The sequence below is a fragment of the Pithys albifrons genome, chromosome 1 (genome assembly GCF_047495875.1).
Source record: "Pithys albifrons albifrons isolate INPA30051 chromosome 1, PitAlb_v1, whole genome shotgun sequence".
NCBI lineage: Eukaryota > Metazoa > Chordata > Aves > Passeriformes > Thamnophilidae > Pithys > Pithys albifrons.
The window spans coordinates 21,406,530-21,428,834 of record NC_092458.1 but is presented as its reverse complement, the minus strand read 5'-3'; the positions used below and the strand labels follow the sequence as shown (position 1 = coordinate 21,428,834).

General features: G+C 40.3%; 1 protein-coding gene across 2 annotated transcripts in view; it reads left to right on the top strand.

The window, feature by feature from the left end:
* The first annotated feature begins 21,580 nt into the window (after window positions 1–21,580).
* The window catches only part of MRPS9 (mitochondrial ribosomal protein S9), a 34,911-nt gene continuing 34,186 nt past the window's right edge, over window positions 21,581–22,305 (top strand). Inside the window, exon 1 of one of the 2 annotated variants that reach the window (XM_071577082.1) lies at window positions 21,581–21,711. In XM_071577082.1, the coding sequence (XP_071433183.1) occupies window positions 21,592–21,711 (120 nt within the window). In that variant the 5' untranslated portion in view covers window positions 21,581–21,591. The remainder of the gene's footprint in view (window positions 21,712–22,305) is intronic. The other variant, XM_071576923.1, reaches the window with a different exon arrangement.

Genomic DNA, 22,305 nt, shown 5'->3' with positions numbered 1-22,305 from the left:
ATTTAACACTTATTTTTTTTCAATAAAGCATAAATGACATATGAGCCATTTTCAACAGTCATATCAGCACTTAAGCCCAGATCCTTTAAGCTATTCAAGCACTTATATACCTCGGCGGAAGTGTTGCAGACACCTCAGCGGGTTAGATGAGTAGCTTCTGCTGAAATCTGCCCGAAGTTCCAGCTTCCCCTCAGTTGCTTAAGTTGTTTTCTTGGGATTTAGATACTGACATGACAGGTGCCTAATATATGCAATAGCTGGATGACATGCATAAGGTAAAAATGGGTGTTCGAACACTGTGGAATGCAGAAACATCCTTAGCTGAATGACAGCTCAGGAAAAGGCCACATGGCCCTCCTAGACATCTCCTGGTCATCAATTACCTGGAGTAAAACTGTCAGGCAATAAGTGCTGAGAGGTATCTTGTCACACCCTTGGGTGTGTGAAATCTCTTACGTGGATACAGAAGGTATAGCACAGGGAAAATCTCCATGCTAACCAGCTTTTTGGGAGCAAAGCCATAGCCCTGAGCCTCTCTGTTAAGAGCAGTACAGGTCAGCCCAGGTGTAATTAAGAGCAGAGAAGGTATCCATACACCAACCTGGCAGAAATACAAGTTTGTTTCATTGAGAGTGGGGACATTTTTAATGGTAACTTGTCAGGGAGTTGGACTGTATCCTTCAAAAAGCTGATGCAACTGCTGCTAGGCAGGCAATAGCTAAGTATGCTTATTGGGTTGATTCTCTTCCTAACTTTGTATATCAGTCAAACAAAGAGACAAACTATGAACTCAGGATTTGTTATCTTCTTTCATCCCTTTGGGTGCTCACTTTTTTTCCAGCAGACATAGAGAAACCTGAGGTAGCAGGCCTGCTCCAACTCTACTCCTATCACCAGGATATAGAAGATACAGGACACCTTGATGTCTCTTAATGTATTGTGGCAGCAGCATTCCTTTTATTTTCAAAAAGATTTTGTGTCTCCTTGGACAGAATCACAGAATAATAGAATGGTTTGGGTTGCAAAGGAACTTTAAAGGTCATCTAGTCCAACCCTCCTTCAGTGAGAAGCCAGGAAGTTCCCTTGGGTTATGTAATTTGGTATTTCTGTGCACCAAGAATAACATTTTTGAACAGCCACAATGTCCTTTGCCTTCACAGTTTCCTTTCTGTGCTCTATTGCTGGTAATTTTTTTGCACACATCTGTTATTTGAACAAAATAAAATGTTTTCAAGTGAGTAAGTATATAAAATCAAGTTACTTGTATTTTGCTGGGAAGGTTAATGGAAAGCAATTAGAAATGTTTTTATGCTTAGCAAAATAAGCTGAAGATGTTATCTGCTTTGAACTGCAGAACCAGAAAGTGCAAACTCTTTTGTTATTTGAGACAATGTGCCACTATATAAAGATTGTTTTTATGAAGGGAAAGCTAAAAACTCCAATGATATTATATTCAGTTACTCTGAAACTGCAACCATTCCCTCTCCATCTCTGCTTCTACCATCATCCATTTAAAGCCCTTCTTCTTACCACAGAATATATCAACTGCAGGTCTCCAGTTAACTCATGTGTGAACTGTGCTTGATACCAAATGAATGGATGATCATAAAAACAGAGTTCCTGTTTCCTGGAAACAAAACACAGTGCTTATACATATTGCTTCTGTTTTCAGCCAAAGACTATAGTACCAGATGGCTAACACAACCATAACACCTAGCTGCATCTGGATTAAAAAGTTTGAAGGGTGTGAGCTAATCTTTAAACACTGCTAGACAACTTTTACCTCTTTAAATCATGCTACTGCTCACACTATCTTAGGACTGTTCAAACATGCCTTAGTCATGATCATTAAGCATCATGAAACTGAACAATAGGCTAGTAACTATCTTTGTCAAGTCAGAGGTCATCTTTTGGGATATGACCCAAGATCCACTGAAGGCAAAGGAAGATGTCTCACTGATTTTTGGCCTCTGAACTAGGAGTCTAGTGGTTATTTCCCTTTGTCCACATCTATTATAGCTGCAGATGAAACACACTGGTTAAGTTTCTTTTCCTCTTCTGTCTCTTTGTATAAAATGACTTGGCTTTTCACCCTTAAATGTACTTTTTCCCATGAAAATAAAGATGTTTGGGCTAGCTGTGTAACCTGAATACTGATCAGCCAGAGAAGAAATATATATTGTGGCTCTATCTGATTATGATATACCTGAAACAATAATTTGAAGGAAGGCCCTAGGCTTAGCTACACACACTTGCTTTGTGACAGTCAGGTACCAATTCAAATTAATTTTATTTCAATATCCTTCCAAATCAGCTAGAAATGAAGTTCATAAACTGTTGGACAGGAGAGTTGTTAGCAAGGGCTTTGAGGAAGAAAGCATTTTTATTTTGTGAAGAGCAAGACCAAAGTCTGTGGGTGATGAACTAGATACAGAGAACACTGATCTTTTTCTTTAGAGGCTGTGCCAGGCTACCAAGCAAGATCCTCAGTGCTAGCATCAGCTTTGCTTTTTCTTTCCTCTCTCTTCTTGTAATGGTAGCAGCATAGCTTAAAAATTCCACAATTCCCCATCCTAGTCTTTGCTATATTGTCAGACACTTGATGGTAAGAGTCTCACAATCACTCAGTGTTTCACGATGTTAAAACATCATAAGGATCCAAATAATTTTCCAAGTGAGAACATCTAAAAAACTTCATGACTCACACCCTGCTCCCCTCCCCCCTTACCCCCCCTCCTCACTCCCTAGCCCCTCTGCACCCCAGGACAGAAAAGAGAACAGCCTTGCAATACATTATGCTGTTTCCCGAATGTTAGCTATATTAATGGGGTCAGCAGTGACATTTGTCTTGAAAGCCACACAGTAATAGAGGGAAGTTCTCACACAGTCTTTCTCACAGATGGTGAGACCTGCCAGCAGTTTTATGGCTTGGCAGTGAATGGCTCTGCAGCTGTACGGGTATACCTGCTGGAAGGCTGCCCAAGCGATACAAACAACACGTGCGTCAAAAAACCCCATCGCCGCTGGTGGCTTCCTTTGTTTAATCTTCCTCCAGCAAACAAAAAGTGACTTGGCTTCAAAACAATGGGAGGGAGGGAGAAAAATAAGAGGAGAGGGTGCTACTGAAAGATTTAGTTAAAGTCTATTCTTCTCTGGTATTTCTCATAGTAGGGGTCAATGGTTTAAGTACAACAGGCTTGATTCACTGCCTGGATGAAGCAGATGGGGCAGATTGCCAGGCAGCGGCTTCCAAAGAAAAGCTGTGGAAGGCAGCTTTAACTTTCCTTGCAGACCAAAGGGCCATTATAACAGTGAGAAAGTGGGACCTGACCTGACTAAGCTTTCACTTCCATCTGTTCTGGAGAATTCTTCGTACAGCAGTTTGGGTCAGAAGTGCCATCTGAACCATCTCTCTTCTCCACCAGCATACTGGAGATCCAGTACAGGAACTGACAGACCATCTTCCTGCACAGGGGAGTACAGTGATTGTGTAAGACAATCAGCCCCAGTACGTTGACTTAAATTCTTACCTGGAGCCCACTTTATTCTGCAAGATAAGGTACTGCACCAGCAAATCGCAAAAAGTCCTCTTGCCCGAAAGACAAGACTGTCTAAGCATGAAACAAGAAAGAGCAGTGGAAACACAGACATTGAGATGGAAACACAAAGAGTTGAGCTTACTTTTTACAGCATCATGGCCAGCAGCCCAATTGTTGCTATATGTGTTGCAGACATCATGATGCTCTCAAAGCAGGGAATTATGTAAGTTTACTTATATCATTCTGCTGGGAGTTCTTCTGAGAGAAAACTTGAGTGAAGGGGTAAAAGTGCTTATTTGGAAGGGTAGCAAGTGGGTAGCAACTGAGATTTCATGGGACAATTAGACACAAGAATCAAAATGATGGCAGCACTTATAGGTCAAGTAGGAATAGGCAGTGAAGATCCAGAAAACTGGAAACAAGCAGTTTATATTAGAAACCAAGATGGAAACGAGAAAAGAGAAACAAAAAGATAAAGTCCAGTTGCAGTCTTAAAAGAGTAATTTTTTCAGTAGAAGTCAAAATACATTTTAGTTGCACTCAGCTTTCCATGATTTGACTGTGATGCTTGTACATCTATTATCTAAGACTCCTTTCCCTTGTCAAACCTGAACAGACCATAAGAAATCCCTCAGTGACCTGATTGAGGAGTGTCTGGAATTAATAAACACAAACAGATGCTTCTTATTGAAGCTTTTATCACCAGTGGTGTGAGCATCACTGTCAGTCTATAGAGAAATCTACAGTATGTAACTTTTCTAGACTTTTAGAGACCCTGCCTTTGAGCTACTAGTACCCATGTTGTTTCCCAAGCTTCTGCAAAGCCTGAGTTATGAGTGTCCATAGTAATAACTACACGAACCTCTAATGAAAGGGTATTGTACAGATTTCTTCTCCATGTATGGAAAAGTGTGATTAAATTTTCCCATGTTTCTTTCGGCTCATATATTATTAGCAGAAAGACTGAAAGACAAATAGATAAAAATAAATAGTTCAACATATTGTATGTTCAGAATATTCTACTGTCAGTAAAGCTATCCATATTCCTATAATAACATTTTTTTATTCACTGATTCATAATTTTTTCAGTTTTTTCACACCAACATCAGCTTGTTTCTTGAATCTCTGAACAAGTACAGCTAACTGCATTTCATATGTCCAGCATCTACTATTGCCTTTGCTTCCAGCCACAGCTTCCTAGACTCGAAGACAAAGCATTCTTCTGTACATGCTCAAGAGCTTTCGTCCCATACATCACACTCTGGGCAGTTACTTCCCACACAGTTGTACTAATTCCCACATTAGCTCTACTAATTCTGAAGAAAACTACACTTGCTGAAGTCCAAAGGGATCTTAATTTGGGGTTCTTGTTTTCCATGGGAAAACAAGTATGCACCAGACTACAGATATCCAGACACAAAAAATATTGCAAACAACATCTACAGGGCCAGGAAAAGATAAAAATTATGGAGGAGTTTGATTCCATGGTCCTGGATCTACAGGGCCAGGAAAAGATAAAAATTATGGAGAAGTTTGATTCCATGGTCCTGGGACAACAGCAATCCTAGGACCAGGTAAAGTCATCATTTCTCCTTTCTGCCCTGCCCCTGCACCTTATCATCAGTGTGTAATTCTTCAATTACCTCTCGACTCAAGCAATGAAACCTTGACTATTTTGACTTCAATTGACTTTAAAGAACTGGATCAGAATGCATGTATGACAGATAATAACTTTAACTATAAAAGCAATAAAAATATAGAAGGCACTAGCTGTGCAATATAGTCCCATTAACATATCACACCAGAAATCTTAATTTTAGAATTTCTTGAGGTAAATTTAACTATGCAGTCTTCACATTACACTAGAAGTCCTCCTTGCATAACACCCAGGGTGGCACAGCAAGTGTAGCAGGAACTGAAACGTGGGTTTCTGAGCTTAGTGACTTTAACCTCTGCTGCCTGAGCTTAAAGATGACAGTCAGGAGAGACACAGAGTGCCAGCGTGGGTTACAGTAGCATATTCTTTAGTTTTCTGCTTCTCACACGCTCGTTTTCACAGCAGAAAAGGAAGATAACAGGCCTGAAGGAAATAGGATGCCAGTGTTTCTGGACTTGAAATAAAACAGTAAGACTTATTCTGAGTATTAAGACACACATGCATATATGGGGGTTGGGAGTGAGCTAAAGAAAAATACTCAGCACGGGTGTTATGGAGAGAAAAACAGTGTCTGCTTTGACAGTTAGTATTTGGTGCCCTCTTCTGCACCCATCCATATTTTTAAAGTTCTTTAAAATGAGGAGAAGAGCATCTGTCTGTCGTCCATTTCTACATAGCAGTGCTTTGCTGCTAGGGGTAAAGGGTCATCCTAGCAGATGTCAGCCATCGTGGCGATGGGGAAGGTAGAATCTTTTTTTAGGTGAGAGGAATGAGTGTGTTAATAGAGAATAAAAGGGTGTGAATAGAAATTAAATAATATTTAACTGAGATTTCAGTTATGACATCTAAATTATTATATTAATAAAAGTAGATTGTATCTTGATTGTGACTGAATAAGAAGCATACCATGTATATAAGGTATATAATCAGTTTAATCACATGCTGATCCCAGGACAATCTCATCCCAACTTTTTATGAAATTACAAATAACATAAAGTGCACACAATTCTTCATAGTAATTTAAATGTCACTTTGCTAAATGAACTTGAAGACAGATTTGCACTTCCTGAATGCAGAATCATTTCAATATTAATTTCTATTTTTTCCATTACTGAAAGATAATTTTTTGCTAGAATTTCAAATACTTAAATCCAAAAGGTTCACTAATTCTCGTCTCAGCTTTTGAGACCAGAGCAATTGAAAAGCTTTTTTACTAGCTTTATTTTTCTACCTTGAACTTCATTTTATCTTCAGATGCAGAAAGCATTGCAAACATCTTACAACAGTTCTCCAGCAGTCTGACACAGCCTGGGCAGCTCCTGTTTCCTACAACAGTATTCATTTATTTTGAAGAGGGATGATATAGATGTTATCATTGTGCCAGCTCACAGTTCCTCCACTGAGTACTGAAGAGAACAGTATCTAAACCATAGATGTTGTTGTGACAGTGACAAGCCTCGGGTTCCTGTGCAGCAGTCCACCCGAGCCACTGACCCAGGTAGGGTTGCTCAGAAACATTGCAAGAAACAGAAGACTGAGGTCTGTTTTTACCCTTCCTGGTATGTCTCTGCTCCTGTTTATTGCTGGTTGACTTCATGAGAAGAAATCCATTTGACATTTTAAGAGATACTTTCTTGGATACATAGGTTTGAGCAGCTGCTGCTAACCTCCCCTACAGTTTTGAAGCCAGTTTGTTTTCAGTCAAGTTAAACCTTAGAGCCAAAACTGTCAAACTTGGGTGACTACATTCCACAGAGAGACATGAAAGCAATTGGACAGATTTTTGAGGATGAAAAACAGTCTGAGTTTGGATCATATAAGCACCTCCAAAATCAGGCCATTCATTTAAGTGAGCAAATATGTATTTAGACTCCCAAACAGATTTTTTTTTTAATTAGGAAAGGCTGGGTAGTATTTTCAATTTCCTCAACAGTGGACTGGCATCCTCACTAACCTGTCCTTGTTACCTTCCTTCTTATTTTTTAACTTTGGAGTAGAGAAGATACGTCTGTGGTGTAATGATGAAGTTTTATATGTATGTCAGAGAAAATGTAGAATGGAGTATATGACAGAACAAGGCTTAGGAAAATATGCAGACTAGCACTCTGAGCAGCCGTCCGACCTCAAAAGCACACGCAGACACAGGCACACAGGCGAGCTCATCCCAAATCTGACATATTATTGTCACTAAGCAGATCTGAGCAATATAAGGAATTTTGCTATATTAGATCTGCATCTTACTGTGAAGGAGTGCAAATCCCAAATGCAAAAGCATCTCTGCAAAGGTAACTTTAGCTTAAATGTTGCCTGAGTTTAACTCATACACAGGATCCTAACCTCATCGTGGCGAAGCCTGTGGCGCTAACTAGCTGGCCCACTAATGGATGCAGCCTAACAATTGATCTCCCTGTAGCAGGGACATATGTTTGCTCCATGGGAAAACTCCAAGGGTATACAGTCCTTCAGTGCCTTCTGCTCATCTAAAGTGGTCAGCCTTTTCTTACAGACAATTAACTGGGGATGTTTTGTTTTGTTTTGTTTTGTAGCTTGCTCCAGTAAAGAAATCCATAGGATGCCCATCCACAACTGTTAGTATTACATACAAGCATAGCGTGGACAAAACAAACTCTAGTGTTATTTCACAGTGTGGTTGCTTTCATGCAAGCAGTGCTTATACAAACAGAGTAATTCAAGCACGAATAATTCATGTTAACTTTTCACTAAAGACACATCCATCAGAGGTACATAGGAAGTGATTTTACCCTTGCTTTGTTTTCACTTAGGTCTCTAATTAAGAGAAGTTAAGCTAAACAAGTTTGAATAGGATTCAAAGTGTCAGCCTCAGGGATTATTTTCTAGTTTACCTAGAACAAATAAAATTAAATGATCTAAACTTTTGAAACTTTTCTAGCCGGGACAAGATCATGTGTGTAGTAGCAAATATAAGCACAGACTGCAAAAATAGATTCAAGAGCTTAAAGCACCTTTTTTTTTGTAATGTCTTATATTTTATATCTTATGGCCATCTGCAGCTAAGTGGAGCTGGCCATCCAACAAAGGGACCACTCAGGTCACTGAAATATGGAGTTGCCCTTTGCTTGTATTTGGATAACTCTGATGGATAAAACATTGCTGAACATTATTCAGGAATGACATCAAACATTTTGCCTGCATGCACAAAAAAGAGTAGTCTAGACTGAGAGGAGGCTTTCAGCATTCTTATTTTCTACTCAACTTTGCCAAAAAAGCCTCTTTTTGAATTAGTTATTAAAGTATTTAAAAATATAAAACCAAAACTGCATTTAAATCTCAAATAAGGATAAAGTACTAGTGGAAAGAGGAAGGACATTTCCTGCTTTTACCACAGTACAGTTTTTGAAGGTGATTAACTGTTGAATGCTCTAATATTAAAAGGATTCCTAAAAGGCATTTTATTGTGAGGATTCCTGATTTAATGAGGTGTTTTAGGAAGTAATCAGCTGTTTTACTATCCTCTTGAGATAACTATTTCTCTGCTACTGTAAGCTCAAGTAGTATTTATATCAATGTAAGCAACGTTATGGCATACAATCTGAGAATAAAGTGTGTGGAAAGTGGCTTCTAATATTGCATCATCTACATAGTAAAAATATATTCCATTAATAGAATGTATTTACAAAGACAACAAACAAATATCATGGGTAGGCTGCTTAGCAGAAATGGGCTTTATCACTATGTGATCAACATGTTCCTCTAACTTAATATAACAAAAATAACTTTGATGAGTCAATTAAGAACATGATTTCAGAATCAAAACAGAGTCTTCTTTTTCAGTGTCAGTCTGTGTATGGCAGATCAACTGCCTCAGTGTTTAAACTGCTTGCCTTGTGTCATACTGCATCAACCAAAATAGGCAGAGGGATTTGTGCTAGAAGTCTCTTCTTTAAAGAGGAGCCTTGCATGGGGTGAATTTCAGAGGAGTTACACTGAGTTTGGAAACCATTCTCTGTATCAACTGGTTTATCCAGGCTATTTTTGCTTGAGTTTGTTCTTACAGATTTCAGAAGCTAGTTCTTCTACTAGGCCTGGCAACAAGATTCTGAAAAATACCCTTTTTAACTCTAAATATCACCTAATACAACCAGAAGTTAAAAATAGTAGCAATAGTCTCAGTCCAAAGATCATGAGGAAAACACTCTAACCTGCTATCTAAGGTGGCTCTGCACTGATCAAAAAACATAGGCTCCTTAGGAGAACAGCTTCATTGATCTAATTCTAAATCTATAGTATTCTGCTTACATATGCTGATAAAAGGATTGAGGCCAAGAGCTAAAGTGTCTAGTAGCTGTATCCTGAGAAATTAACTTGGATATCACCTGAATAGAATGGGCTGTGGAAGTGTGTGTTGCCACACAGCTCCCCAGAGATCAGGGCAAATGTTACCTTATCTAACATTAACCATGTCAACACTTTGAGGGAGACAAAGCCAAAGCCCAGGGCTACCCAGTCTGCAGCATGAGGAAAACATTTCCCAGCAAAGGCAACACCTGTACACCAGGACCTCAAAGTCATCATGAAAGGTAATCTTAATATCAGTAGAGGTTTTCTGCTATGTATCAGGATAATAGCTGGGGCATAGAAATCAGACTCCTTGGCCTACATCTACACAATTCTTGGTACTCTCTTACTGAGCCACTCTCTAGGATTATGTACCAATAATTTAAATAGTTTCAGGAAAAGTTCCCAGGCAAGGGAAGTCCACCAGCTATACTGTAATATTACAGCTAGAATAGTTAAAAATAGTTGGAATAGTTCCAGACACAGCTTTGGTCTATGCTGAATGGGACTGTGTGAAACATAGTTCAGCAGGTGGTGTGGATGTGTATCCTCTTTGCTGAAGGGCACGAGCTTTGTTAGTGTAGTTGCAAGGCACTCTGTGACAGCTGGTCTCAGTGCCAGAACAGGGCCCTAGGATGCTTTGCTTACCACCAAACATAGTCTAAGCGCCTGCCAACTGAAGACATGCTTGGCCTTTGCACAAATTCAGGATCAGATGTGAGACATTCTCCAAAGGCCTGGAGACACTGAGAGAGTGGATGATGAATCAGACTACTTCATTCACCCTCAGAACTCCAGGGCACTCTCTGACATGCCTGTGGAGAGCAATACCTTGTCCACATGTACTGCTGTTAGCCTGAGTTACATTTCCTGATGAAAGTGAGGCAAGTATTGTTTTTCATGGCTATCAGAAACAGAAATAGAAACACATGGAGCACGAGATTGCTGCCATTATAGGCAATACGAAAATGAAAAGGGTTATATATCTTCCCACTTAGGTGTTCATTTCCATAGTCATAATTTTCAGATGAAAGGATATGTCCTGCTGCAGTTTTAACTTACAGAGATATGGCTTTTAATAAATACATACTGTGGCCCATAGAAAGTACAAATCATGTCCCTTGCTACTATGCAATAAACCTACTGGATACCTTTTATTTAATTAATCAATGCATAGTGAGATTTTTATTTTAACATCAAGTCACTCCTTAACTATTACAGCTCACTCCCTGGAGAGAAATGTCCCCAATTACCATAATTATCATATAGTTCAGCTACTGGAATTTTATATTACGCATTTAACTTCTGGCATCATAAAACATGAAGAGCAAAGTACACATGATGTGTCCTCCTTCACAATTTAAGAGTAGCACCACCTACTTTCTAGCTTTGCACACTTTTTTTGTACTTTCGATATGGGATTACATTAACACTAGCCATTTTTCTCTATTACTAAAGTAAGAGAAAGCATGTCTTGGTTTCAAAACCACTTGCTCTAAGCTATTCCTCCACTATGGCAACCAGTCAAAAATTGTATACTCAATTTTTAGAAAAACTGCCAGAGAAATTTCTGAAATCACCATAACAGGCTAGGTTGTGAACTTTTCTTTCAGAGCTTACATGTATAAAAACTTCTCAGACAAAAGTCTTCTGTCTATAGAGACATTCATTCAACTTGTGTGACTTTCCCCACTTATCTTTAAGAGGTGGGAACCATCTCTGTTACGATGGCACTGACATACCAGGACCCCTCCCAGCAATAGTAACATATGAGATGCTTTTCAAGAAAGAATGGTTTCTCTGCAGTGGTAGCCTACTGGCCAGATGAGTTATCCCAGAAATTCACTTTGTGAATATACTTATTCTTCTGTGTCTTCTTCAGAAATTTTTCTAGATATTTACTTGAGGAAAGATCAGGACAGGTCACAGTTGGAACTTTTAAGATAACCTTGCCACCTGAAACATAGAATTGAATTTTTCAATTAAATACAATTCACCTGTATTTTGTACTTTTGATATTAGATGCTTTAATTCTTGGTTAAGTAGCCTAAGGATGTATTTAAGAAATTTAATCTATGCCTTTTTTAATATGATGTTTTATTCTCAGTCTTGTTTATTTATGTGTTTTGGACACATACTACAGCTTCCTTTCTGCCAGACTTCTGTCCCACCATCATCATCTGCTTATTTTTACTCCTAAATGCATATTTGGAATTGTCACTGAAGAGAAAGCGTATTTTGTCAACGTCTTTTTCTGTTCTGCTTTACTCAGTTCTGTTTATTTTCTTTCCATATCTTCACTTCCATTTCTTTAAATATTGACTTAGAAATTCTTTAAATCTTAAGTAAGAAAAAAGACAGACATCTTTACTGCTTTTTGTTAGAATTACTCATAATATACTATATATGCCCATGCAATAAATAAATTTTAAAAACAGATTTTGTTCTAAATCAAGAAAATCTACCACAAATAGAATCATAACAGCTTGTTAGCAGAAAGTGAGAATATTGCCATGGCACAAAGGTTTCTAGATTTTTCCAAAGATAAGTAAAACAATGAGATAGTGGTGTGAAAAGGAAGAATATTCAGATATGGAATATGGAGGAAGGCTCAAGAATGTGATTTCATTTGATGCTACTAAAAACATTATCCTATTCCAACAGTAATGTTTTTATAGATTAAAATCCTAAGTATAACTACCAGTCTAAGGAGAAGTTATTTTGAAAAGATGAACCATCTTCTTATAAAATTGGTTTTCATTATTTGAAAGCATTTGGTTACCATCTGCTACAAATTATAAAACAAGCATGGAATAGGTACAAAAGATGGAATATTAATTACTCCTTTTGTTCTTTGAATTGATTTATGGATATAATCTTGTTTTAGCATAAACAAACATTATATATTTTGGTGTAATGAGCATATTTTTAAGTAAAAAGAAGATACTTCCCTGCTCACTCCCTTTTACAGCTCCTCTTTTGGATTTTCAGATGTTCAGACATCTTTAACAGGGTTCAAAAAGGCTGCAAGCTGCCTATACATAACTACGTATAATGAATCAACTATTTATTGGCTGGCACCCACAAAACATAGCTGGGATTCAACATTTAATCACCGGTGTGCTTGCCATGCTGGCAAAGCACCTGCTGAATCTTTGCTGGCCAGGCCACCTCAGTCATGGGGGAAAGGCTGATCTCAGGGGCTCCTGAGGATGGTCCCTCAGCATGACAAAGCTGCCATATCCCACCTCAAGCTGAAAGTCCCTGGCCTGAAAAATTACTACTAATTGATCATGGACGTGGTTTCTTGTTTTGTATGGCCATTAATGGCAAGAGCTTTGTTCATCAGGTAAGAAATCCTTCAAACAAATACGGCAGCACAATCCTGGCCTTGGCTCTGTTGTAAAATGAATTTCAAGAGAGTGGAATCCTTCCATTTTTGCAAATATGTCCAGGTTCAAAAAATGCAGTGCTATTTACTTTCAATTTTCTTATAATATTCAATCTTGTATTTCTGTTAATTTGTTTCACTGACCTTAAACTTAACTGCTGAAGAGTCCTAAATTTTACACTTTTCTGAATACCATATTCCCTAACAGTAACAGCAGTGCCATTACTCAGTGACAGTGATAAGCTGTTCTATGTATTCTATCAGGTAAAACACAGCATCATCTAGAATTAAACCTTAACTGAAAGATCTAGCAAATATTGCAAAGAAGACTCAAGAACTTGTAAAGGTCTTCTAATATTTTAAAAAAGACTCACTCAGATACGTTGATTCTTTTTGCTACATTTGCTCTACTACTGGAGTGAAGAAGCAAAATATTTCTTGTATAATTTTCAGTGTGAATATAAGACCAAAATTTGATTTTTCTTAAGAATGTCAAACAATTTCGATTTTGTATATCAAATGCATTAATTTGAGAAAACATCTGAAGTTCATTTCATGTTTGTGAACATTCTCAGAAGAATTAGAAGGTGCTTAAAACCTCTTTCAATAAATATAAATAAACAATTTAAAAAGTAACAATTAAACTACATAAAATTTGCAGAAGATTTAAAACCAAAAAAGGCAAAACAACTTTTGTTTCCCTAAGCCTGTTCCTCATTGCAAAGCCAACTATTTGCAGGTTCCCATAAGGTATTTAAAAATGTGAGTGCTATCCTAAGTATGCTTTACCAAGTAATTCCTCATTTAACTTCATGTAACAGAAGAGTTAAATGTAGTTGACTCCTCTCTCCTGTTATTTTTAGTGTTTGAAACTGTAGCTTTATTTTCAATAGTATCACAATTTCCCTGACAGTACTCTCTGAAAAATACTTTTTTTTTCTGAAGGCTTCTTGCATTTAAAAATGTATATTATTTTTTCATATTTGCTCAGAATTGCTACATTCCAACAGAAACTCTTACTGAAATTCCTGTTTCATTAACTGTTTTCAGCATATCCAGATGAGTGAAAAACTAGCAATCACATCCCAGAAGACAGTGAAGACCTTTCCCAAGAGATATTTAATCATCTTATGCATTTTTCCTTTTTTTTCCTTTTTTTTTTTTTTTTACGTGAACAGAAATAATGTAATCTGGTTAAATCACATTGTAATCTAAGTACAGATTGACCTTTCCATGTAACTTTATAAATGACTGAGAAGGATTGGCCTAAGAGACAAAATGTCTGGCATCTTTAAAATATGTTGGAGCCTACTTACCTCTGCAAGGTTCAGGATAATTTGCTGCCAACCAACCGTGTCCAGGTGGATTGTGGCAGCACATTATAAATGACACCTGACTTATATCATCAATAAGTAAATCAGTCAGCTTGTGACTATGCTTACAGAAGCTGGAGATCCTTTTTCTTTTCCCACTCAAAATCTGCAAACTTTTTCCTCCGTTTCACCTCCCATTTTGAAAATCTGAAAAAATATAGTTGCTTGCTGCAGATGTTCAGATTTAGGCTGACATGCAGTATTAGATTCTCACATGTAAGGAGGTGATGATTCAGACAGTTTCTACTGACACTTATAATAATCTTAATTACGTGTGCTATCTCGTGAGTTAGCTCCAGACTGCATCATTTGCCCTCTTAAGAGCTTTCATTGATGGCTGGAGATGGTAGAGCAAGAGATGCCAAAACAGAGACTGCCTTTCTACCTGCAGGTCAGGTTGATAAGGGAAAGCGTTCAATAGCATTTCCTACTTTTCTCAGGATTATTTCCCTCATCTGGAACTTGGCCCAAAGCGGCCAGTGGATGAGAGGTTCTTCAGGTAGGCACAAAATACTTGTAAGCAAAACTGTTTTCCAAGTGCCAGCTTGGTTCTCCAAGAGCAGAGTACTACTTCTGCATTTGGGTTAGCTACTGCACTGATGTGTGAATGTTAAAGAAACTTCCCATGCATACTTCCCTCTCCAACACACAAGATTATTGTGGACTAAGCTCTTCTACTTGTCCAGCAGAACAACGTCCATGTGTCATGCTGACTGGGTCTTCAGTACTAGCACCCACAGGGTAAACCATAAGGTAGTGCCTTGTTCCTCCAGTAAGAGAGAAGCCAAAAAGAATGACCAGTTCTTTAGTCAGAATATGTGGGTTAGACAACTGCAGTATGTCAGACATATGGTTTTGCTGGACACTTTATAGCCTTGACATAGATTCAATAGAAGCACATGAATTCTGTATATTGTTCTATAGCAAAAAAATGCAAATTATTTTCTTTTTATTTGAATATAATGGGCAGAATCTTGCAGCAGTGCTTGGTGGTTTGAGGGTTTTTTTCACCTGCTTAACCAGATCCAATTTATCATTCTCTTTTCTTGTTATTTCTGGTAAAGATGGACTGTATGTATTTCTTTAGACTTTCTGTAGAAGGCCTGATGACTCAGAAGCTTCTTTTGCTGCAGATGTTTTAAAATCTGAAACCATTTAAGTCACAATTTCTTGTACTTCTTTATTTCAGAAACTGGTTCAAAGCCTATTACAATAAAGTTAAAACTTCTTTTTCAGCTCTGAATTGGTTGATATTTTGGTCATTTTTTTCATTTTGAGAGGGGAAGAAATTTAGTTCTGAGTAACTACCTGGTCCTCTTTAGAGCATCTCCAAGAAGCATGGAAAAGTGCAAGGTGTTGGATCTGCCATTTCCTGAATTCCAAAGACACTGAGAAACCCACGTTTATTCTCCAGCATTTTGGGTCCCATCCAGCTCTCAGAAGGTGAGTGCAGCCTCCTCTCAGACTAGTTTGTGGCTAAGGTGACCATGTCCTCAAGAACTTGATCTCCTCACAGCATTAACTGAGTGTCTGGAACCACAGCACTCTACAGGACAGTGTTTGGACATTGATCATCCACACCCTGCATGATTTTAATCCAGCAAGGAAGGATGTGAGGCCACAGGAAGGTGCACACCAGTCTTAAAAACAAAATGGAGCATGCAGTCTGACAAAGATACTGATAAAGTTCACACCTTTCAGCAGCATCCATAAAACTGTACAATGGCAAATCCCTCATGTTGTCCCAAGGAGGGTGTGTTCTGAGATGTACTTTCTGGTTTGGTCATCTGGTGAGGTAGACAGGACTTTCAGTGTCTATTCCCCATCTATAAGTGAATCTTGGGAAGCATATACAATTTGAAAAACTTCTGTTTTCACATATTTATTCTGAATATATGTATGTATATAGCCCTTAGAAAAAATCAGTAATGAAAAGTTTATAAATTTGAACAGGTTCAGACATGGGAATAGCGATAAATTTCCTTCTGCATGATGAAAGGATAAAACTACTATTCCTCTGTGTCTGTTTGCATTTCTGCTTCTATTTTGGGCTGTTCCCAGGGAAGGTGGCCCTAATCAGCACTGATGTGACTCGATTGAGGTCACTTTGTCTCTAGGCCAGTCCTTAGGCCTCTTTTATTTAGAAGTACAAGCACTGCTTCTGGATATATTGCCAGCTCTGACTCAAAGATGCTGCTAGGATCAGTAATGACATTAGTCTAATTATACAAAGACGAAAAAGTCTGATGCAAACCCTCGTCTAAAGAACAGCTCCAAATGATTCTATTATTGAAATACTGAATCAGCAATAGGAACAGTGATAAACATATGGAGGCAAAGTGTATGGTAGACAAATGACAAAGACACATTGCATAGTCTAAAAGCATTTGCCAACTAAAAATAGGCCCAGACACTGCATTTAGTTCTCTTTGGGCTGACTCTGGCATTCATGTGGTATAAAACTATCTTCAGATGCCTTCAAATTACATCCATACAAGTTCTCTTTCTGAGAACTGTTTGTAAATGCAATGGGGTCTACCCAAGCACATAAATTATGGCAGAACTGGAACACAATATTGCAGAAAAGAATGTTTCTCAAAGTGCTTTGCAGTGCTCAATCATATCCATAAACTGGGGGGGGGGGACCCCAAAACCAACCAACAACCCTCAGACTGTGAAGAAAAGATGAAAGAGATTCAGGGCTGTGATCCATAATGTTGTGAAAATCTGGATAACACCTTCTTTCATGGAGAAGGAAAGCTGTGGTAAAGAACAAAACTGGGGGCACTACTTTACAAGCAAAAATCTCTGGCTATTTTTGATTCACCTTTACTAATTCTATGCTCAGTCCAAACCATTTTCAGTATAAAGTGAAATATGATGCCTTTGTATTTGGTGTTGTCATGCCAGTTTGCTTTATTTTTATGTTTGATAAATAGTGTTGGAATAATGATTCTTGAAATCTCTCTCACAACAGACTTGATTGACAGCCCCCTAAGTGCTGTGCCTTTTATAGTGTAACATAATTGACAACCCTTAGGTAGCTAGTGCATGCAGTCTATGAAATGAAGTGTGCTCGTTCCACATTTGAAGAAAAGCAGGTGCAATGAAATAGCTGTTCTTATTATTAGCCTTTTAAAATAGAATTTATGTGTTTGCATTAAAGAAAACATGACTTCTGGATATATCAGCCTCAAGCCTTTCAATAGTGATGAAGAAGAGCAATGCAAAACAATTTCTGTGTCAAAAAGCACACACATGTCATAAAATATCTGGAAATCGCTTAACTGGAACAGAATTAAAATACTGCCAAGTTTTCTGCATTTTTAACATGCTTTTTTTTTTTTCATAGTGATCAGCTTCTGAAACACAAAGGTTTCTGTGAAGCCACCCTTCTCCAGTGCTTTCCCTAGCCAAAATCTCCAACTTTTTGTTCAGCGCTGCACCTGGTTGTTCCTAAACTTCCCTAGGTCTGAAGAGAATCCAGAAAGTGGTTCTGGTTAGGCTCTGAAAAATGTTCTTGGCATGCGGATGCTCTAACATTCTCAGACTCTGCCACCTACCACTCAGCCCCTGGATCAGCTTTGGTGATTGCTGCCCCTTTTGGTACACATGACCCAGAACTTCAGCCAAAGTACTTATAGCTTAAAGAAAAACACCAGGAAAAGAGAAAATAGTTTATAAGAAGAATAACTTTATTTCAGAATTCCAAAACAAATCTACACTTTTATTTCTGTTTAGAGAAAATTAAAAAAAAAATAAAATTTAGGCATTTCTTCAGAAATGGATTTGGATTAGGTCATCCTGGAAAATTTTAACTTTCCTATAACTATTTCCTTTGTTTTCTGATGCATGGAGTCCCACCATCTCTGCTGCAGGTTAGCTTGTTCTGTTGCAAGGCAGCAAATCCTGCTACATCCTTCATCAAGTTCTTACCTCTTCTCCTGCATGAGTTTCTTTCATACCTAAGACTAAGATACAGTCTTTAGGTCATTACCAGTCAGGCTGAGCCTGTTACATGCATGGGTCAGAGGACAGCCTGAGGGGCACATCTGTAGTATATGAAAGTTCTTGAGCACAAACCTAAGGCTGAGCTTTAGTCCAAAGTTGCTGATTGCTTATATTACCAGTCTACATGCAGACAGGCCTGAAGGGCAATTCAGGATGTCCTGTAACTAGAGACAATATTTGTAGATAGCATGAGCTGAGGTTACTGATATGGGCGGTGATGGAGATGTGTGGCTCTTCAGCTCACTCTTAGATATGTAGTAGAAAGGATGGCAAGGATGGAAGTACTGGGTCACACCAAAGGTCCGTTGAGCCTGATGGATGGTTCCAGAAGTCCACACAGAGGCACCATTTTATTAATGTCAGGCCATCCCTCAGAGACACCACTCCAAAGCTTTTACCATGCCAAATCAGATGCTTAGTCTCATTACCTAAGTCCAAAACAAAAGCAGGTAATGTGCTGCAGGCAGCAGTCCCCAGTTCTGTGATTCCATAGAACATGATGAGCAAGCTGCACAAGGAAACAGATAACCAGGTTTACAGTTGAAACAGGTCCCTGGAGTTGAACATTGACCTGCTGGGCTCATAAAGGACATCTCTGTAACACAAGTGACTAAAGATACTCAGAGGGCTTAGTGAAGTATTGGGATAGTTTGCATGAGTTACGTAAGCACGTACAGTCTGTCAAATAAATGCAGAGATAGAAAGAGAAGCCCTCTGGAGTTAATCTTGGGATAAGTAGATTAAACATGGTTTTCTTGCATTTCCCTCCACCTCTGCCTTAACAAATTTTGACAGAAAGATGGGGTGCAGGTGGTTGAGCATGTAAATAACCTCTGCTCATTTTTATCCTACTTTGGCTTGTGCTAAAAACTGATTTTGAACTGGCAAACCCAGACTCCTGCCATTCAAGCAGAAGTGGCAATCCTTCCACTAGAAGAATCTTTCTGAAACATACCAGCAGTGACCACCACAGAAGTACATTTCCTTCAAAGCATCCCAAGCATCCCAACTACATACACTCCTGATCAGTCTAGAAACTACTCACTCAGACACCTCTGTAAAAGTGTCTTCCAGAGAGAAGAAAGCACAGGAAAAATTTTTGCAGCAGCAGGATTTTTGGGAAATGTACCTGAAATTTGTGTAAAAATCTTCTACCTTGAAGGGGCAGCCATTAATTTCTAAGAGCTGAGAGCTCTAAAGATCTGAGACCCAACATGGCCCTTACCTTTAATTGCTGGACTCCACACACACCAAGGTCTCCAGTCAGCAATATGCAAGAACAATTCTGCAACCCCCAACTGAAACCAATGTCCTCCAATAAACTGAAACCAATAAATTCCAATGAACCACAATGTCTTTGAAATCATGTTCCAGATTGCAAAAGCATTTAGGATTTTTTCACAGTGGGCATAGGAACAGATAGATGTAGGAAGTTAAGTTAGTTGGATTTGCATCAACTAGTTTCAAGTATAAGTGGGCGATACTTTATAGATGGCCTGCTGCTAGAGTTTAATTTACAATTAATTACATATGGGGAATAAAAACCATTCACTCTGGCAGTGCTTTGTTTCTGTAGAGCTGACAGGGGTGAGAGGTAGCAATTGCTCAGCATAGCGAGGACCGAAGGGCTCCTCTGCTGGTGAACAAAGCCAAGCCATGGGGTGACAGATGGCAGATGAGATTCACCACAGGCCTTGAAGAGACCATACCCATCATTGGCATTCTCCACCCCTTTAGCTCTGCTGGCTGCTTCAGGAGATGGGTCAATGGGACTGTGACTGTGACCCAACCCCCTTTTTCTCTTCTGGAGAAACAGCTGGTAACCAAATGCCATTCCTACATACCCTGTGAATCAAAGCATGGCTGCAGTTCCCAGTGCATGGCCAGGTGTGCACAAGAGACGTCACTGCTCTCCTTTGGTGGAAAGTTCAGTGTAATGAATCCATGTCAGTAAAACTACTGACATTTTCATTTTCACAGTTGGCAACTGCAAGAATAAATACACCTTTTCAGGTATCTTCTTCTTGACCCCCCTGCATGGATGACTTCCCTTACCCATGGCTAGTTTTCTTACAACTTCTCTTATACTCTGGGGGGAAATCATACTTACATGTGTGTGAGGGGAAGTAATGGCCACCTATGAAAAACAGAATAGAAATACAAACGTGGAAAAACAGAGATTCACTTCCAGAACTTCATCTCAAATAGTAACTGCTTCCAAAAGGAAGGACCCAGTAAGACTAAAGTAGAATTTTTTAAAATTCAGTTTTTAATAATTTCTACTTTTCCAGTAGTAGAAAACACTACTGACAAAATCCAATCACCTGTAAGGGTGTATCCTACCTTACTTGGGAAAACAAGGAACACTCTCAGGCTCTCAAAATTCAATGCCCAGACCGACATCACTTTGGGAGGTGACAGTGTTGACACCTGCCTCCCCACAGCAAGGCCAACTGCTGTGTCTCTAAATATGTGGTCTAGAGAAGGGCAGTGGAGTTGGTGGAAGGTCTGGAGCACAAGACCTGTGATAAGCAGCTGATGGAGCTGGGGTTGTTCTGGAGGAGGCTCAGGTGTGAGCTTATCACTCTTTACAACCACCTGAAAGGAGGTTGCAGTCAGGTCAGGGTCAGCCTCTTCTCCCAGGCAACCAGCACAGGACAAAAGCACATAGTCTTAAGCAGCACCAATACAGGTTTAGGTTGAACATTAGAAGGAATTTCTTCACAGAAAGGGTGATTAGGCATTGGAATGGACTGCTCAGAGAGGTAGCAGAGTCACTGTCCCAGAAGGTATTTAAGAAAAGACTGGACATGGCACTTGGTGCCCTGGTCTAGTTGACATGGTCGTATTCGGTCATAGGTTGGACTTGATGGTCTCGCAGGTGTTTTCCAATCAAACTGAATCTGTGATTCTGTGATTTTTTTTCCATGGGAAGAAACCTCCAAAACTCCCAAAAGACCCAACAAAGAAAAAAAAAAAGCAGTGAAAAAACAGGTGAAATCTGCCTTTTGCTACACCTCTTCAGAGCAGTGGAGTTGCACCACATACATTGCAAATCCCGGCACTGTCTGCGCAAACAGGAGTCTTCACTCAGCGCTGTCCTCCGGAGCCGGAAGACCGGCTCGGGTACAGGGACATGCCGGGGTTGTGCTGCTGACCCGGTCACCGTTACAGGTACAAACCGGGCATAAAGCGAGACGAGCCGGGCTATCCAGCCCGAACTCACACAGCCCTACCGAGCCTGCCCGGCTCCCGCCTCTGCTTTCCGCGCAGGCGCAGCCCCGCCCCCGGCCCCGCCCACCAATGGGCGGGCGCAGCGGCGCAATCATGGCGGCGGCCGTGGGGCGCGTGCTGCTGCCGAGCCGGCAATGGGGTGCACAGGTGAGAGCGGGGCCTGGCGGGCGGCGCGGGCCACGGGTTCGCGTCCCTGCGGGGGAGTCCCTGTCGGACTGTGTCCCTGCTGTGGGTGGGGGCTGTCCCTGCCGGAGTGTGTCCCTGCCGGAGTGTGTCCCTGCCGGAGTGTGTCCCTGCCGGAGTGTGTCCCTGCCGGAGTGTGTCCCTGCCGGGGGTGGGGGCTGTCCCTGCCGGAGTGTGTCCCTGCTGCGGGTGAGGGCTGTCCCTGCCGGAGTGTGTCCCTGCCGGAGTGTGTCCCTGCCGGGGGTGGGGGCTGTCCCTGCCGGAGTGTGTCCCTGCCAGGGGTGGGGGGTGTCCCTGCCAGGGGTGGGGGGTGTCCCTGCCAGGGGTGGGGGGTGTCCCTGCCAGGGGTGGGGGGTGTCCCTGCCGGGGAGGGTGTCCCTGCCGGGGAGGGTGTCCCCGGTTGGGGGTGTCCCTGCCGGGCTGACATTCCCTGGGAGGCCGCGGCTGGCACTGCCCGCGCCCCTGGGCCCCGGCGCTGCGGTGGGATGGGATGTCAGGGGCCGGCGCCGCGTTGAAGTTGTCCCTTCTGCCGTGAGCTGAGTTTGATTTCCTTACTGCGAAGCAGAAAAAGCGTGTTTAACCCGTGATGTGTTTTATGTA